Source organism: Aspergillus eucalypticola (assembly GCF_003184535.1).
Source record: "Aspergillus eucalypticola CBS 122712 chromosome Unknown BO83scaffold_2, whole genome shotgun sequence".
Classification (NCBI taxonomy): Eukaryota; Fungi; Ascomycota; class Eurotiomycetes; order Eurotiales; family Aspergillaceae; genus Aspergillus; species Aspergillus eucalypticola.
The window spans coordinates 913,373-929,343 of record NW_020290276.1 but is presented as its reverse complement, the minus strand read 5'-3'; the positions used below and the strand labels follow the sequence as shown (position 1 = coordinate 929,343).

At 49.9% G+C, this 15,971-nt stretch overlaps 6 protein-coding genes across 6 annotated transcripts; all 6 read right to left on the bottom strand.

Annotated features, from left to right (window-relative positions):
* Positions 1–966: 966 nt before the first annotated feature.
* Positions 967–2,367, bottom strand: BO83DRAFT_329631 (uncharacterized protein). The gene has a single exon (XM_025528202.1). The coding sequence runs from the start codon at positions 2,244–2,246 to the stop codon at positions 1,155–1,157; it is 1,092 nt and encodes a 363-aa protein (XP_025392780.1). The 5' UTR covers positions 2,247–2,367; the 3' UTR covers positions 967–1,154.
* Positions 2,368–3,523: 1,156 nt separating this feature from the next.
* On the bottom strand, positions 3,524–5,891 carry BO83DRAFT_352591 (Zn(II)2Cys6 transcription factor). Its single transcript, XM_025529000.1, has 4 exons — positions 5,811–5,891; positions 4,837–5,682; positions 4,646–4,789; positions 3,524–4,581 (listed from the first exon to the last, which is right to left on the bottom strand). The coding sequence occupies exons 2-4, from the start codon at positions 5,617–5,619 to the stop codon at positions 3,679–3,681; spliced, it is 1,830 nt and encodes a 609-aa protein (XP_025392779.1). The 5' UTR covers positions 5,620–5,682; positions 5,811–5,891; the 3' UTR covers positions 3,524–3,678.
* A 439-nt stretch (positions 5,892–6,330) lies between these two features.
* Positions 6,331–8,237, bottom strand: BO83DRAFT_303649 (multicopper oxidase; the record flags this gene model as incomplete). The annotated part of the gene is made up of 3 exons (XM_025527197.1): positions 6,331–7,387; positions 7,438–7,912; positions 7,961–8,237. 3 exons carry the CDS (start codon positions 8,235–8,237, stop codon positions 6,331–6,333), a joined length of 1,809 nt encoding a protein of 602 aa, XP_025392778.1.
* A 1,109-nt stretch (positions 8,238–9,346) lies between these two features.
* BO83DRAFT_422864 (SDR family NAD(P)-dependent oxidoreductase) lies at positions 9,347–10,356 on the bottom strand (the record flags this gene model as incomplete). Its single annotated transcript, XM_025535064.1, has 4 exons — positions 9,347–9,365; positions 9,423–9,773; positions 9,867–10,242; positions 10,314–10,356. The coding sequence occupies 4 exons, from the start codon at positions 10,354–10,356 to the stop codon at positions 9,347–9,349; spliced, it is 789 nt and encodes a 262-aa protein (XP_025392777.1).
* Positions 10,357–11,105: 749 nt separating this feature from the next.
* Positions 11,106–11,802, bottom strand: BO83DRAFT_433796 (uncharacterized protein; the record flags this gene model as incomplete). The annotated part of the gene is made up of 2 exons (XM_025535715.1): positions 11,106–11,471; positions 11,533–11,802. The coding sequence occupies 2 exons, from the start codon at positions 11,800–11,802 to the stop codon at positions 11,106–11,108; spliced, it is 636 nt and encodes a 211-aa protein (XP_025392776.1).
* Positions 11,803–12,741: 939 nt separating this feature from the next.
* BO83DRAFT_413707 (uncharacterized protein) lies at positions 12,742–15,133 on the bottom strand (the record flags this gene model as incomplete). The annotated part of the gene is made up of 4 exons (XM_025534510.1): positions 12,742–13,022; positions 13,077–14,686; positions 14,737–14,817; positions 15,022–15,133. 4 exons carry the CDS (start codon positions 15,131–15,133, stop codon positions 12,879–12,881), a joined length of 1,947 nt encoding a protein of 648 aa, XP_025392775.1. The 3' UTR covers positions 12,742–12,878.
* Positions 15,134–15,971: the final 838 nt, after the last annotated feature.

Genomic DNA, 15,971 nt, shown 5'->3' with positions numbered 1-15,971 from the left:
CGCAGGTGGTGCTCGAGGAAAAGAAACAATCTTGCCCAATGATACGATACCGTGCCTGGCAGCCTGAGGGCTGAACTTGATTGCCTGCCTGCCTGCCTGCCTGTCGCTTCTTCCCTTCATCCTTCTGCTGCAGCCGCCAGCCATTGTTGCTGCATCTCTCCTGCATCTTCCCCCCGGTTTCATTGTCTCCCTGTTGTCTCCATTGTCCCGACGACCAGCCGAATTGCAACACATAAACGAGGAAACTGCCGGTCAATCCGAAGGTGATTTGTCAATTTTCATCTCCTCCCGACCCAGTGTTTCCATCGTACTAACGGAACTAGCACTAGGAAAGGGGTCTAGGACAAGGCCGGTGATCCATCCTCACGGACCAGCACGTCTACGCGCCCAGGGGACTGACTGGCCTTGTTTAGCCAATCAATTTCCCTCCGTCGCTGATTCATTTAAATCAAGAATCAATGGCCTGCTCAGCGCCTCTGGCTGCACCCCGGCGACCAGTCAGTATCCGTCCTTGGACTACTAACTTCCCGGCTGCCGAGCAACTAAGATCGATCGGCCTCCCATGAAATTCAAGGTTTGGAGGACAACAAATAGTCGAAGGCTAATGACCGTAAACCGTATCCTCTAGACTAGCCCCCCTCTGACAGATGGCTGTCACTAGATACCTAGCACGACGCACTCACCTCTCCATATAATCCGACCAACCAATCGGTTAACCCTGCTTGACTGAGTCGTGGACAGTTCATTTTAGCGGGACTACCCGGGGGGGGGCCACAGCTGGGCTTCGTAGTTCACAAGTAGTACAGATAAAGCGCTAATCATTACCTTCTACGCACACTTGAAAAAAGCAAAGAAAGCCGAGAGCAACCGATTTGATTCTCACTATCTGAGGAAGATTGACCAGTCACAAAATCCTATTCTAATACGGGCTCTGGTCTCGGGCAAGCCGGCGGCAACACGGCGCTTGCTGCAACGCGTTTCATCCCAACCCCTGCCGCTGTTACACAAACGACAGGGTCGAGAAGATGAAGGATAGAGTCTAGACTCAAGCCATGGCCTACCCCTAAAAGGGCCGATGAAAAGCAAAACCATGAAGGCAACGAATGTGTAGATGATAAGGGACGAGCGCACGAGAAGACCAGAACCGATCTTCCTTAGCAGTGAAACGACGCTTCGCGTTTATCATATTTCCTGGACACGGCGCCAAGGACGCATTTTAGAATGCCATCGGCGCTCAGCGTCTGCCCCTGATCACCCCTCCACGGCACGGTATCCACAATATCACGAAGACTGTCTTTTTTCTGCATATCAGCCAAATTGTCGTCGAGTTCCTGCAGATATGCCCTTGCCTGGGCATCATTTCCGATCTGGAAAAATTGGATTCCAACCTGCCAAGGCACTGCCTGATATTTTTTCTCGTCCAGCTTTTGCGCAACTCCTGCAATGACACTCTCCGCATCATCTGTAAACGCCCCATCCGTAATCGCAATTATATTGAGTGGTTTCATGAGTTGAGCCGAATCACGCGATCCATCGCTCTTCGAGATCGCCTTTTGCAGGTCTCGCATGTACGGATTGAGGATTTCATAAAGTCGTCGGCCAAAAGGCGTCGGACCATTTGGATACACACTCCCAAAGATCTCACGAACATCATCTGCTGTTCTGATATTCATATACCCACCCTTCACCTTTTCAGCTCCCTGGCGACGATGGTTGAGAAAGTAGACGTCAATTCCATCCTGATCATACTGCGTACAAATGGGCGCGATAGCAGCAATAGCATTCTCAGCCTCCTTCCAGCGGTTACCCGTCAGCATGCTCGTACTATCATCCACGATGAATATTGTATCGAACTCCCGCAGGAAAGAGTATGGAGAATCGCTGCTTCCCGAGATGGTCGAAGAAGCAGGAGCAGCAGCCTGCGGTTCATACGGCGGAGGGGCCCAGGGATCTTGAGTCTGGCTGCTATTCATGGCTGCTTTTCCAGTTGACCGGGACACTGGACTTCTGTTCACAGAGCCGGAGAGGTCATAACGATGCCTGCTCTGTCGAGAATGAGAGTGGCCCATATTTGATGCTTCTTGGTCACTAGTTGCGGGTGTTCGAGTATGAGCTTGATACGGGTACTGATACTGCTCTTGTTCCTGGTTCTGGTCTTGGTCTTGAGTCTGACGACGCCGTAGCGAATTCCCTCTGACGAGATTTGATAAAGAGTCGATGCTCTTTCGCATAAAGGGTCCGGGCATGTTGATAGTAAATAAAGGATGCAGAAGAGAGGAAGAAAGGAAGAAGGAAATAAAAGGCAGGAAGGTGTGACGGGTCGAAACTGACAATGACACAATACCGTTCGAACAAGTAAGTAAGTAAGTAAGTAAGTAAGTAGTAAGGCTGATGTCAGTGCCAGGTGAGATCTTCACTTTGCCAGTCACTACTAGCAACTGAACAACTAATAACTACTACCTACGCCAGCGCCGCAACCAACAAACTATATATACTAACTTACCGACCTCCAGCACACCAAGGCAGACTCAAGAATCTCAAGAACCGGAACTTCCCACAGTACTACTTAGTAGTAGTAGTAGTAGTAGTATCCTCCGGATCTACGACACCATATCACAATACTTCTATGCTATAAGTTCCATACCCACATCATCATTCCGTACGCATGTTACAACGAAACCAAAAAAACAAGCATTGTATACGTGCATACGACATAATCCACGGAACTAAGCGCGCGCTGCACACCTCACAAGGCAGAAAACCCAGGAGAGCCTAAGGCAGATAGTAGTAGTAGAATACCATTATGTGTGACTTTCAAGGTTTGCTCCGCCCATTTAATTTCCACAGTCAGTTATATGGAGTATGTGGATGTGCCACCACGATATTGCCGTGTAACACTGCCTCATTGTGTAAGGAGTAAAACCTACATCCCACTTAATAGTATTCCACAGTGGGGAGGAAGATTCTGCATGTACCGCAAAAGTAAGCAGTCTAGCTAGTAGCTTAGTAGTAGTAGGGCGTAGTCTATTTGCCAGTTCGGTGATTCATAATCTAGCCTTACAAGGATGGATGTTCTCTTTACTATCTAATAGTTAGCTAGCGGGGCAGGTATACTGCATGCATGCATGTATGCAGGCAGGCATGAGGCATGGATACCAGCACAGGGCAAATCGGAGTTTGTGGGAGGAAGATTAGAGGGGAAGCGGGGGGCTGTGTAGAGAACCGCCCTTGCTTACTACTTGGCTTATCGCTTCCCTGTGAAGAATATGAATGGATACTTTGACAATTAGATGGAAGGTTCCGTGCACAGCCTTCCGCTTGTGGTGTGGTTGCGGGGGAGGGGCTTAGCGTTGCGCAGAAAAGCAGTGTAAGGCTTAGACTGAGCCAGGCTGTTGGCATGGGCACAGCCACCATCGGGCACAATTCTGTACTACTACTAAGTTTTGACAGGCTGGGAACGGCACACAGACCAGAAGATTGAGTGGTTAGTAAATTAATCAGCTGAATTAGATTTGAGGTATGTATTATCCTTGTTGCTATGTAGATTTGACCTCATGTGAAGGCCTATTTGTATATACTATGTGCGACGATGTTAGACAACCCGTATCAACGCTATGTAGACATATTAATCGGAAATATTCACACATGGCCTGCCACTGTGGGTATTGTCACAGACACTCACCCCACCTGAGGGGTATATGTACTTAGCGAGGCTCCTGTCCAGTGTTTGCCACTATTATCAGTGCTGAAGTTAGCACCGGTCGAGCCGATTAAAAGGCTATTGTCCTCCGGGAGGGCCAGTGTGCCAAAGACACCATCTTCAGTCATCAGGAGTTCAATCAAGGCCAGCGCCTGATCAATACCCATGCCATGTCCAATCAGCTGGAGACAGTCCAACACCCAGTGCCGTAATGGGTGATTCAGCCCTCGTGTTGCGGCTGCCATGGACAGCGGCCAGAGGAGCACCAGACCGCGGACGAAGCCTTGTTGTGAGGGTATCTCATAGCGGGAACTCATCTCCGCTTGTCCAGTGGCGAGCTTAAAGACACTATCGGTAAAGTAATAAGGCACACTAGCGCAAATATCGCTGGCGAGCTGTCGGGCAGTATTGCGGATCTGAGAGGTATGCGTGACAAGATCGGCAGGTAGGTGTGAGCCGGCGTTCAACTCCCGGATACATGTCAGAATGAGATCGCTGGTAATGATCCGTGCGACTCGGTATTGGTTCCACGAGTTGCAGATCCAAAAATCAGTGTACACATGATAGACGTTGTTATAAGGCTTGGGACCCCATTTAAGAGTAGGCCAGGGATCCTCGATGGTGGCATAGGGGAAGTTCTCTGGCAAGGACGTGAGCCATGACATTAACTCAGCCTCGATGGCGTATGCAGATTCAAGCATTTTCTTGCGGTCGGTTAAAATCTTTTCCTTGATGTCAGCTCGCAGGTTTGCTAGCCGGCCCATAATGTTAATCAATCGGTCACCATAGGCCACTGTATGCGGCCGAAGAAACATGGCAACTTTGACACAGTGAAGAACTGAGTCGGGCACACGCGCCTCCCTTTGGAGACAGCCTATGATCTTTTACACAATATAAGTTAGTCAAACGCTCGATTTAGGGGCGAAGTAGACTTTTAGAACGTACGATTTGATATCGCAGCTGCAAAAAGAGCTGCAGCCCATCTGGGTCTTGGAGCTGCTGAACACCTCGCAGCTCTAGCAGCGCTACAGCGCCACGTATGTGGTTTGTCCAACTGTCAATGAAGCGAGAGCCTCTACTGGTAATCACCTGGAAAACATTAGAATCGGGACTTGAAACAAGCAAGGTCGACTTACCTCGAAGATAGCTAACATAAGCACTGCGGCAAGCGTTGCATTGTTCTTAGCTTGCCGTTGATCTGCAACGGCCGTGGTGAGGAGCTGTAAAGCATTTCCATACTCCTTCTCTGCGGCTATTTTCATCGGTTCAGATTTCCTGATACGCGAGATCATTGCTATGCCAACAGAAGCCAAGCTGGTCATCAGGGCGTCATGGCTAGTTGCCGATGCCCTGCGCAAGATATCGGGATTTGCTTCAATCTTCGACCAGAACGATCCGATCCAAGCATTCTGTCGAAGGAAATAGGAAATAGCTTCATTTTTTGTCGGTAGATACGATGGCTGCAACACTAGGGGCTGTTGTATGGCGTGCTGCTCGACAAATTGTGGGGAAAGACACACAGGACCATCGAACTCAGGCGGTTCCACATCGCCGGTCGATAAAGATGGATTACTGCCTGCCGGGGAACACACAGGGGATGGACTAGGACTAGCAGCTACCATGCCGCTGCCACTAGGGGAAGCAGTAGTAGCTGGGGTACCTGTAGCACTACAGGTACTAGTACTACCAGGGTCGGTCTTACTAGAAGACTTGGCTCTGCGGGCCTTTGTCCCGGTCCGCGCTTTCCGGATAACTTGCTGGCTCTCATCCCGAAACATCAAGGATAGTTGGTCACGGTATCCGGGGCAGACCCGGTTGCCCTTGGCACATTGTGAACAGGTAGGGCGGGCTTGGTCACACCGGATTTTGCGAGACCGGCATTCGCCGCAGCCCTTGCTTGGTTTCCCGCAGAAAACCATCTCTAATACTAGACAGGGGCGGGGTATGCACGGAATGCAATGTGGCGCTGTAGACTAATCAAACTAGAATACAGCATGAGTATACATTCTGACCTGATCAGATTTGCAGGATAGCGGGAGCCAGTTTGACGTGCAGCTGAATCGGGTAACCAGTGCGAAGCTCAGGGGATGGGGGAGGCCAGGGTTCCAACCTTTGTACAGCAGACACTTTGTAGTAGTAGTAGTAATAGTGTCACGGCAAATACAAAACTATCTGATGATCTTCATGTCTGGGATTTTCCGACGAGGAGCGCGGAATATGAATGAAGTGAGGACTTCGGAGAACGTTTGAGCCTGGTCGCTGCTGGCCGAGATGCCTGAGGCGCAGCGATTCCCGCGTCCACGTGCATCTCACCCCTAACCCGATCGAGTATCCCTTGCGATGGTCGCGTTGCTTAGCATTTGACTTTAACTCCTTTGGAATCATCGTCATTGGATGGGCTTACTATCCCAAGCTTTACGCAGATTTTTAATCATCCTTCTATTGGAACCTGTGGCTTACTCCTACGTCACTCAGACGGTGCTTATCTTTTAGCTAAAATGGTACTAGATTAACTAGGCCTCTTGGGAATACGTTAAGCATGCAGTCATCATATAAACAAACATGTGGTGTATATACAGTATAGGCTTTTCACATCATCACTACTACTAGTGATAGGTGATCTCCGACCATCAGGAATCAGAGAGCTGGTATTCTTTTGGAACCACAGGCCACTCGTCCACACCATCCAACAACGCCAACGCCATGCCACCACTCAGATGCACCTGAATATGGCAATGGAGCAGCCATGCACCGGGGTTTACAACATGGTACCTGATCGCCAGCCACGTGTCTTCGGTCGCTGCGGCCGGAGTGATGAAGGTATCCCGAATCTGGGGAGTCTTAAGGTTGAAATTCTCCGGGATATATTGCATCGCTTCAGCCACAGATGAGTAATTCCACGCGCCGTTGCCTTGACCGATCACATAAAATTTGTTGCTATGCTTGTGAATTGGGTGAGGAGGCTGGATCTGACCGTTCACATGGAAGATCAAGTCGACCCAGGTTCCATTTAGCGTCTTGACCGTGAGATCAGGCTTCGCGGTAGATGGATAAAAGAGCAAAGGCGATGCGGCTTCCAGAGAAAGTGGGAAACTAGAGTTGCCCTCAGTCCACCGGTAGGAAGCATTGTAGTGGCCGATCCTGAGGATATGGGTCGCGGCGACCTCTGAAGATGGTGTCTCTGCAGGGAATGGCATGATCGTAGTCTCGTTCAACAGAGTGTAGTTGGAAGACACAGGCGATCCATGGATATCGATTGAAGGCACCGAAGAGCCCTTCTGGGACTTGATTGGTGTGTTGTATGTGAGGACCGCAGTCGCGTTGATGACTTGATTGATACCTGAATTCGCCGCGCGAACAGTATAGTTACCGGCAGGCTTGTCCAATTTGACAAGAACGGAGTAGCGGTTTCCGTTGGCTATAGTAACTGCATCCACCAACGTAGGCTCGATGTACCGTCCGTCAATAGCATAGACGTACATCGGGTGCTCATCAATGGAAAACGTCAACATCGAGACCCCAGCCGCGCTGATCAAGTCATAACTGGCATATCTGACAGACGGGTCTACCAGAAGACGCTCGGTACCACCATTGCCAGGACGGCAGCCATAGAACATAGAAGGCGGCATAGCGCTGTAGTTGTGAGAATATGTGCCTTGAGCGGACACTAGCGTTGGTGGAATGCATCTAGATAAACCTGTTAGATACCGGTTACACATCAGGTGTGTTACACATACCCCGTGTCAGTTAGGCTTAGGTTACCAATGAGTTGCTTCTGTTCAGCGCTGGCCAGCTCATTGAAGGCTTGCTGACCCGGGCAATTGATCGATCCTTTGCCGTTGATAAGGACCGCATTGATACATATGGCATCTAGTCCTGTCGCTTCCTCCGCACTCCACAGTTCTTCCGAGGTCAAGAATCGCCAGTCGGACAGCATTATAGGCTTTGTCCTCCGCTCAGCTGCTTGCATGGCTTGGAGCTCGCTTGTGTTATTCGTGATTAGATGAAATGGTTTCTCCACTGATTCATCTGGGAGAATGTGAATCGCGCCATAGAGACCGTCGCAAATTTGGCCTCTGGTGTGGGCATGGTAGAAATAACTTCCATAATTCGTTGCTCGCCATTTGTAGAGGAAACTGTCGCCCGGCGCGATAGGTCGTTGCGATAAACCGGGGACGCCATCGGACCAAGGAGTGTCAAGCTGCTCGATACCTTGAAGGGATCAGTCTCGCTTATTGCACATAATTAAGCAAAACCTACCGTGAAAGTGCACTGTGGTATTCGCAGGAAGATTATTGGTCACCAGAAACTCGACATCATCCCCTTGCCGCAACTGCAATGCCGGTCCGGGAAATTGGCCGTTCATGAGGATCATCTTGCGAGGGATGCCTGCCGGCGCCCAGTCCTCCCATGTCAAGGTGACATTGAAGCGCACCGTGTTACCGGTGGCACGCACGTGGAGATTGCTGCCATTGGCCCATGAGAGCAGAGAGAAGACTGATGCCAATAAGGCCAGTCCGAATTTGAAGGAGTACATTCCAAGCAATGGAGGCCAAATTAGAAGTTATGGCAGCCGCAGTCAGACAAGCCATCACCGAAGGGTGAGCCAAGCGGCTCACGCTGCCTTATATGTCCCATCTCATCGAAAGGGGCATGGAAGAAGCAAAGGAGTTTGCTGCTTTCGAGGCCTAATTGCCATGCCTTGTTTCTTACTTCGTGTTCGTGCACGGGTCTGTGGCTTTTTTAGCATATGCTGGCGAAAAGTTCCGACAAATTGGAACGCCTGCACTTGTTGCTTTCCTGACTCAATAAGCCCACATAGCTGGCGGGCTGAGGGAAAACCTTCGATGAAGCTGATCTGGGCTACTCCATACAAAGAGGAATGCCCCGGTCTCATTGGGTGATCTTAGTTCTGTGGGTCTTGGGCTTCGAGTAATTGGCCTTGCTGGACCAGAACTGCTGCTCAGACCCACTGAGTTATTTCAATGATCGTCGCCGATGGTGAGCTGGCCCCTCGCAGGAGCCGTACTGTGTAGAACTGTGGATAGAACTATCCACGAAGGGGCTGTTCAAGACTGAGCTATCGGGCCGCTATCCGAGTTCCAGAACACGGGATTTGATCGGGCATGTTTAAGGTCCATGCGGAAAATGGAAGGTATGTAGTTGAATTTGCTGTCTTAGCATGACTAAAAACCGAGAATTTTCCGGTGTGCTTCTCTTCACATAGCTACCTGCAGAACAGGCCAGCATGGGAACCATCATAAATCAGCATCGCCGTAGCCAGTCACCTAAGAGCATCTGTCATCTGACAGCCGTGAGTTGGCGAGCTGATGAGTGAAAGTGAAAACTCTCGAAAATCTCACCCTGACAGGCATTTGCGCTATGATTAGCGAAAGGAAGCAGACGTGAAAAGCAAACATCCCGAAGGGGAAAGCTGTTCCGATTTTTCAGGCAACCCGCGAAAAGTGTCAGCTGTGCATTGGCATCATCTTCACTATTTTGGACATTATCATGCATGCATTCCCGATAGCCGAGCAGAATGGCAATAACAGCCGAGGGTCTGAGCCACCGCCAACTCACCCTCCTAGGCTACACATAGTCACATACACATACACAACAGCAAACGCCCACCAAGCCATCCCCATCTTACTGCGCAATAAATCCCCTATAATCGTCAGCACAAAACCATCCAGCAAAAGCCACCAAGAAAAGAACGACCTACCCATCCACCACCAACGCAGACCCATACATATAGCTACTCATCGGCGACAACATGAACGTAATCGTGTCCGCAATTTCCTCTGCATCCGCCAATCTCCCCACGGGGACTCTCGCCACTTCCTTCTGCATCACTTCATCAGGCATCTGATCGATCATCGGTGTCTGAACATAACCAGGACATATAGCATTAATCCGGATCCCCAGAGGCGCGTAGACAATAGCATCAGCCTTGGTCATCCCAACCACACCATGTTTCGCAGCTGAATAAGCAACAAGGGGTATATTGACCGACGGCGCGACAAGTCCATACGCAGATGCGACATTGACAATGACACCTCGTGATGAGCGGGGACTGTAGAGGAAGCAGCACACATCACGCATTAGCACACCGAACCCCATCATCATCCTCATCATACCAACTTTGGAAAAAAATCGAAAGCCTCACCTATCAACCCTCTTCTCCTGTCCCATCATCACCTTAATCTCCTCCCGACTCGACATCCACACTCCATGCAAATTGACCCCCAACGTCTTCTCCCAATCGTTAATGTCATGATCCCCTGAATACGCCATCGGCCCAGCAATCCCAGCGCTATTGACCGCATAATCGATCCGCTCGAATTGCTTCACCGTCTCTGATACAGCCTCGTGGATAGAGACCGGATCGGTCACGTCAATGCACAGCGGGAGCGCTCTCACTCCACTGAAGCGGGCCTCGATGTCCTGGGCGGTTTCCTGTGTCGCAGCGAAGTTAACATCAGCGATAGCGAGCTGGCGGACGCCGTGTCGGGCGAGGGCATATGCGGTGGCTTTTCCGATTCCTGTTGTAGAGTATTAATTCAAAGTGATTTGCTTGAGGAGTGCAGTGGGATGAATAGGTGATAGTATAGACCTGATGCGGCACCGGTGATGAATGCGACTCCTTCGAGCATCATTGTGATAATTAAGGCAGTATTTCTGGTTTGGAGTGGGATGAATGGAAGTATGTTTGAGTGACAAGCTTTGCTCGCTGACCTCTTGGTTTTGTTGAAAGATAAAGGAAGCGCTAGACGGCCTGCAAAAGAAACCCTCAGCTTGATTTGGGGTGTGACGAGCCAGCCCGTGTGACACTCGTCGGGATTTCTATTCTCATCGCTGTCTACGTAGGTTACAGGAATAGGATCGGTACCGGGGCTAAAGTTGCAGCCTGATAAGATAGACGTGCTGAATGGTAGCGGCAATGCCCAAGTAACCATTGGACAAGCAGTTTACTTCTCTAGGCAATCAAGTCATATCAGCAAGGATTACAGAATCTCATTCCCAAAGTGGCAGATATAGCCGGAGGGTACGCAGCCAATCTTTTGTCAAATCAAAGGTCACGGTCCAGAATCAGAGCAGATGTCATATTCTCATTAGCATTCCGATTGGCTGATATCTATCTAGCAAAAATGAAGCCATGAGAGTCCCACGTAAGCGAGAGCACCCAGCCGATTGAGCTCCTACCGAAGACGAACCACAAGAAAAAACAGCAGGTAAGAGAGACCCAATCCAGAGATTCAGCTTTCCATGTTGCTCCAATGTTTATGAGGTCTGTCTCAAAGGTGAAAGCTAAGTAAGTGTGAAACTAGCAAAGCAACTAGCCCTCGGCATCTCCAAAAGACAATAACAACGCAGTGTATTATCCGCGGAAAAGGTCGCCAAAGTCTCACCGTCCTCGCATCATGTGTTGACCGGTGCTACTGACAATGAACACGGTATTGGCATTTGGGACCAAACGCTGGGACTCAGTCACTTGGCGTTTCGATTTCGGGACGAACTCAGGTGCATCTCCACGAAGGGTAGAGCTGGGATAGCAGTTTCTGGTATTTTCGCTCGCCCCTGCTTTAAGGCCCTGGAATGTTTCACCTTCTCCAGAGATTCCGGGCTGCACCGATCCCACAATCAGGGGCCCAGTAGCAGGCAAAGCGTAGGGTGCGTAGTGCATTGGCGCCATGGTGTACATTGGTGACATAGCACGAGTTTCAGGGCTGAGTGGAGGTCCATTAGGAGCTAGACCAGGTGCCTCATACATCTTGAAAGAGCGCTTGTTAGAAGCTTTCTCTACATGATTATTCGAGTTCGAAAATACTCACCGGCTGAGGGCCTGGAAAACGGAACTGTTCCATTTGCATTCTGTTCCAATTCTCCACTTCCTTCTGCTGGTGATCCAATCGCATGGCGAGATGGTTTGCCTGAGGCAGATTAGGGTTGAAAGTGTTATGCACAGGTGCACTAGCAACGGCAGGGAGCTCAGGACCAAAGGTGCTCTGACGCATAGTCGACGGATCACAGTACAGACTTGGCTGGCAGGGCTCCTCTTGTTGTCTGCGGTTTCCTCGTCTTCTATTGGTGTGATTGGCCATGATGGCTTCAACAAGGCCCTGGTATCAAGAGAGAGTCAGCATTTCAAGCATGTGTAACTTATTATCAAGGCGCTCAACAGAAGGATAAGTGGGCACAGAAGCTGTTCTGCGAATCTCAGGCTCGAGCTCAAGTCTCAGGGGAAAGATCATAGTGTAAGTGATAGTGAGCAGACGTGTATATCGTGAGGATGCAGTACAATGGAAGGAACGAAAGATGGTAGAGGTCAAGACAGTCGACCCGATACTGTTAAGGTAGCTGAACAAACCCACCTAGTAGTTTACTTGACCCTACCAGCGTCAAGTCAGACTCGGAGGCGTACGTAGGGAAGGAACCTGGCCGGGGTGTCGATGTAACAAAGGAGAGTGCGATGCTTTGTTGCGGTAGAGAAAGAAGCGAAAGCGAAAGAGCTTGTCTGCACTAGATGAGTGTGGCGAGTCACTCTCATTCATTCGCTTGCTCATTCACCATGCGAACATCGCGCCTGAGGCGCCTTCTTCTCGCTTGTGTTGGTTGTGCCCCTGTGAAATTCTTCTTCAGTTCGCACACTGCCTTTGTTTCTACATCTCCGTCTACTACGCCTCAGCCTGACCGGCGCCTGCCGGCCAGGCTGAGTGGCCATCCACAAGATCATCATATCGCGTCAGGTATGTTCCTTATCGACATCTTCAAGTACGTCAGCTCACTTTCCTGGTTCTTAGTGTTTTCAGTGGAATTACCGTTCGTTCAATCACCACTTCTGTCATATTGTCTGAGCTCAGATAATGAACAGTAGTAGAGAGGACACGAACCAGAACTAGCATCAGGTTTTTAAGAGGACGTGAGAAAGCTACGAATGAATACCAAGGCCACAGCAGCTGGGTTGTCAAATCTTTGACATATTTCCATTCTTTCCCTTTGATGATCTTCTTACTTCTCTGCCCACCTCAGCAAGGTGTGGGGCGACAACGAAACAGAATAAGAGAAGAGGGACAAGTGAAGGAATAGAACCCACATATTGTTGGTAAGTATGACTGGAAATATCCTTCACTTATACTCAATTGACTCACACACTGATTAGCAGAAGGCAAAATCTAACCTATGACTCCTCCATCATAGCTCGAAGCTTGGTCTCGATCGACTTCCTTTCAATCATCTTCTGGTTGAGGAACTTAGAAGTGTCTTCAACAACCTCTCCCAGCCGCTGGTAGTTGACGAGGAGCTTCTGAATTTCAAGAGCCATCTATCTACATCATCAGTCATCTGCACAAGATCTGGAAAGAGTTGAAAGACTTACCTCAAGGTACTGGTCTCTTTGTGCACTTGTGTTCGCTTCTCGGACTTTTCTGCAGACGGAATCACTGAGTGCATCGAAGTGTGCGCAGGTCCAGGCCGAACCGTTGGCGGATGGTTCGGTCTGCACTCCCGCATCACTAGTTGCGTTGCTCTCTGGTCTGCGAAGTTCTGTAGGGCGAGACAGAGGAAGTGGAGGCATGGTCAGGGTTTCATGATGCCCAGCCATGGCATTCATACTGTGCGTGGCAAACGATGTTGGCGGAGCATGGCGGTTCGGTGATTCCGGAGTGGCGGGCTTGAACAGTGTCGACACTGCCTGCTGTAGATATGCAGGAGTGTCTTGGCTTGGGCTAAGGTCGATGTGGTTCCTTCCAAGTTGCTGCAACAATGAGGGAGTAGGCACAACTATCGGCGTTGATATAGCTCCAAGCGAAGTCGTTGGGTTGCGTGCGTTCTTCCCAGACTTTCTGCCCTTGAAAGCCGTCTTGCCGGCACTGCTACTGCTGCTTCGCAAGTTCGATTTGGTAGCTCGGCCCACACGACTCTTCTCTGCACCCCGAGTCTTCTGCAAGATACTACGGAGGCTAAAGGCCTTCCGGACAGTTGCATTTGAGACGGGCGGGATGATCTCATCGAAGGTAGTATGAGGTCCGCGGCTATCAATTTCGGCTGGGAGACCTCGCAGTGGCTGGAGAGAGATTGATCGTGGTGGAAACCTATCGTGAGCTGTGGCATCCTCCGTGACCTCTGGCATTGAGGTATTGCGAGATATAGGGGCACGGAAAGGGCTGACAGGCTCCGACAAAGTGATGGTCAAGTCTCCTGCTCTCACTAGTGTGGTCGTTTGGTTGCGTGTACCAGCGCCGGAAGAAGACGGTCTCTCGATGTATTGTTGGCGTGGCGTGAGTGGCGGCTCATCGCCCGCACATGCATCTTCGGAAAAGAGCTCTGTCTGGTTTTCGGGCGCTGGCTTTGGTTTGTTGTGTCGTGCCTGGCCCCCAACCCCGCTTCTTGTGGAATTTCTGGGGGGGATGGGGGGTCGGTCGGCATCTTTTGTGATTGGGAGGAGGGTGGTTGGCGAGGAGTCTGAAGAGTATTCGTCGTCGTCGCTGCTTGTTTGCTCGGTTGACACTGGCCTGTCAACATACCGAAGTTTCGCGGGGTCCGACAATTGGGTAACGGCATAGTTCAGGTTACTTTTACCTGTTCCCATAATGATCTCGTCGGCCGCTGATGCGATTTTCAGAGTTGGGCCATGTGGCAGACGAGTTACTCGCTGCGTGAGAGGAGTGCGGTTTTCGCGCTGGTTGTCATCCCAGTCTGGTGCATTGTGAGCTCTTTCGATTAGATGTTGGTAGTGAGGCATGCAAGACACCTCTGCTACCTGAGCACCTCCAGCAAGTTTCTCGGCTAATGCCTGGCGCCTGTCTACAGCAGTGGGAATAGCACTACGCAGCTCATAGCTTGCACGCGTCCGTTGTGGCGAATACGACTCGACTTCTGCGCCAACGTTCTGAGTGTATCCGCTGGAGATACGAAGTGGGTGGACTGGGTGGGAATGCAAGGCGGTATATTTGTTTACTCCTGCGTCCCGCCAGAAAGTAGAATCATCTTTTTGTGGGTTAGCATGAGTGTTGCATGATCCGACAGCATGTACCTACTAGGGTTATACGGCGATGGATAAGCGATCGTCTGAGGCGGATTGATATCCCGGGTGTATGGGTAACCACTCTGTGTGGCTCCTGGAAAGTAAATTAGCACAGAGCAGTAAGAATGTGATACACCTTTGTGCTAAGACAGCATGGACTCTGATGCGTAGCAATCATAAGCTCAGGCACGACTATACCAGGCTCACAACCACCGACGCCAAGTCCCATCGTAGATGCTTCCCTCAGAAGACACCATATCCAACTTTCGACAACACAAGAGCAAAAGACAATGCTCACCTCTAATATCCCAGCGACCATCCTCACGGCCCGTGGCCCTGGTGTTCTCAGCAGGAGAGATAATTTCTTCAAGGGGAGATCTGAAAGAAACGTTCTTCGAGTTGGAAGACATAGTGGAGATATGAGACGTTAAGTGTATCAGACACAGATGAAGATTGAAATCAAGAATGAGACGTGAGGAGATATGTAGTTCAAAAACACTCTACTGTGTCTGTAGCAGAAAACCCTTGAAGACTGTGACGATATAAGTGAGATGTAACTCTGTGTCTGTAGGAGAGAGAACTGATGGCCTCAACAAGGGTATCTCGACTGTTCTTCGGAGTCGAAACGACAGGGGAAGAAATAACAAGCAAGTATTATATTGGTGTTCTTGAGAAGAGATGCAGAGAAGTGTATAGTATGAAACACGTAAATCTGTGTCTGTAGAAGAGGAAGCTGAATGCCTAGACAAGAGTATCCCGACTGTCTTGAACACGCGGATGAGAGGTGGAAAGCAAGTAGGCTGCTGTTGTTCTTGAAATGAGAAGTAGAAGAGATGAAAGTAGTCTCAAAACACGCAACTCTGTGACTGTAAAGAAGAAAGCTTGGAACCTCAGCGAGAGTATTCCTGCTTTTCTGGAGATGAGAATAAGAGGGACAGAAGTAAGAAGCAACTATGATGATGCTGTTCTTAAGAGGAGATGTAGACGAGATGTCTTTGTAGATGACAGATGGAGAGAAGAACAGCAGAGGATGGACGCGACCTTCAGCGTGCTGTATAGAATACAGCAAGTGCAGTGAGGGAATTAGTGTGTTAAAATCTCAAGAAATCAAAACACGGCGCGAGAAATGAGGAGAGAAGATTAGATGCTAGATGATCTTGGTCTCAAAGCAAGCCAGCAGACAGAAAAGCTAGACGAGCGCGCTGCTCAACAAATACAGGGAAGCCGGGAGCTGCAAGATGAAGCAGA

Excerpts from the sequence above, each read along its gene's own strand:
- BO83DRAFT_352591 (XM_025529000.1), bottom strand. The coding sequence starts at position 5,619 with ATGGTTTTCTGCGGGAAACCAAGCAAGGGCTGCGGCGAATGCCGGTCT. Across the intron at positions 4,790-4,836 it reads TTATGTTAGCTATCTTCGAG|GTGATTACCAGTAGAGGCTC; the intron begins GTAAGTCGACCT and ends AATGTTTTCCAG. Across the intron at positions 4,582-4,645 it reads TGCAGCTGCGATATCAAATC|ATCATAGGCTGTCTCCAAAG; the intron begins GTACGTTCTAAA and ends ATTGTGTAAAAG.
- BO83DRAFT_329631 (XM_025528202.1), bottom strand. The coding sequence starts at position 2,246 with ATGCCCGGACCCTTTATGCGAAAGAGCATCGACTCTTTATCAAATCTC.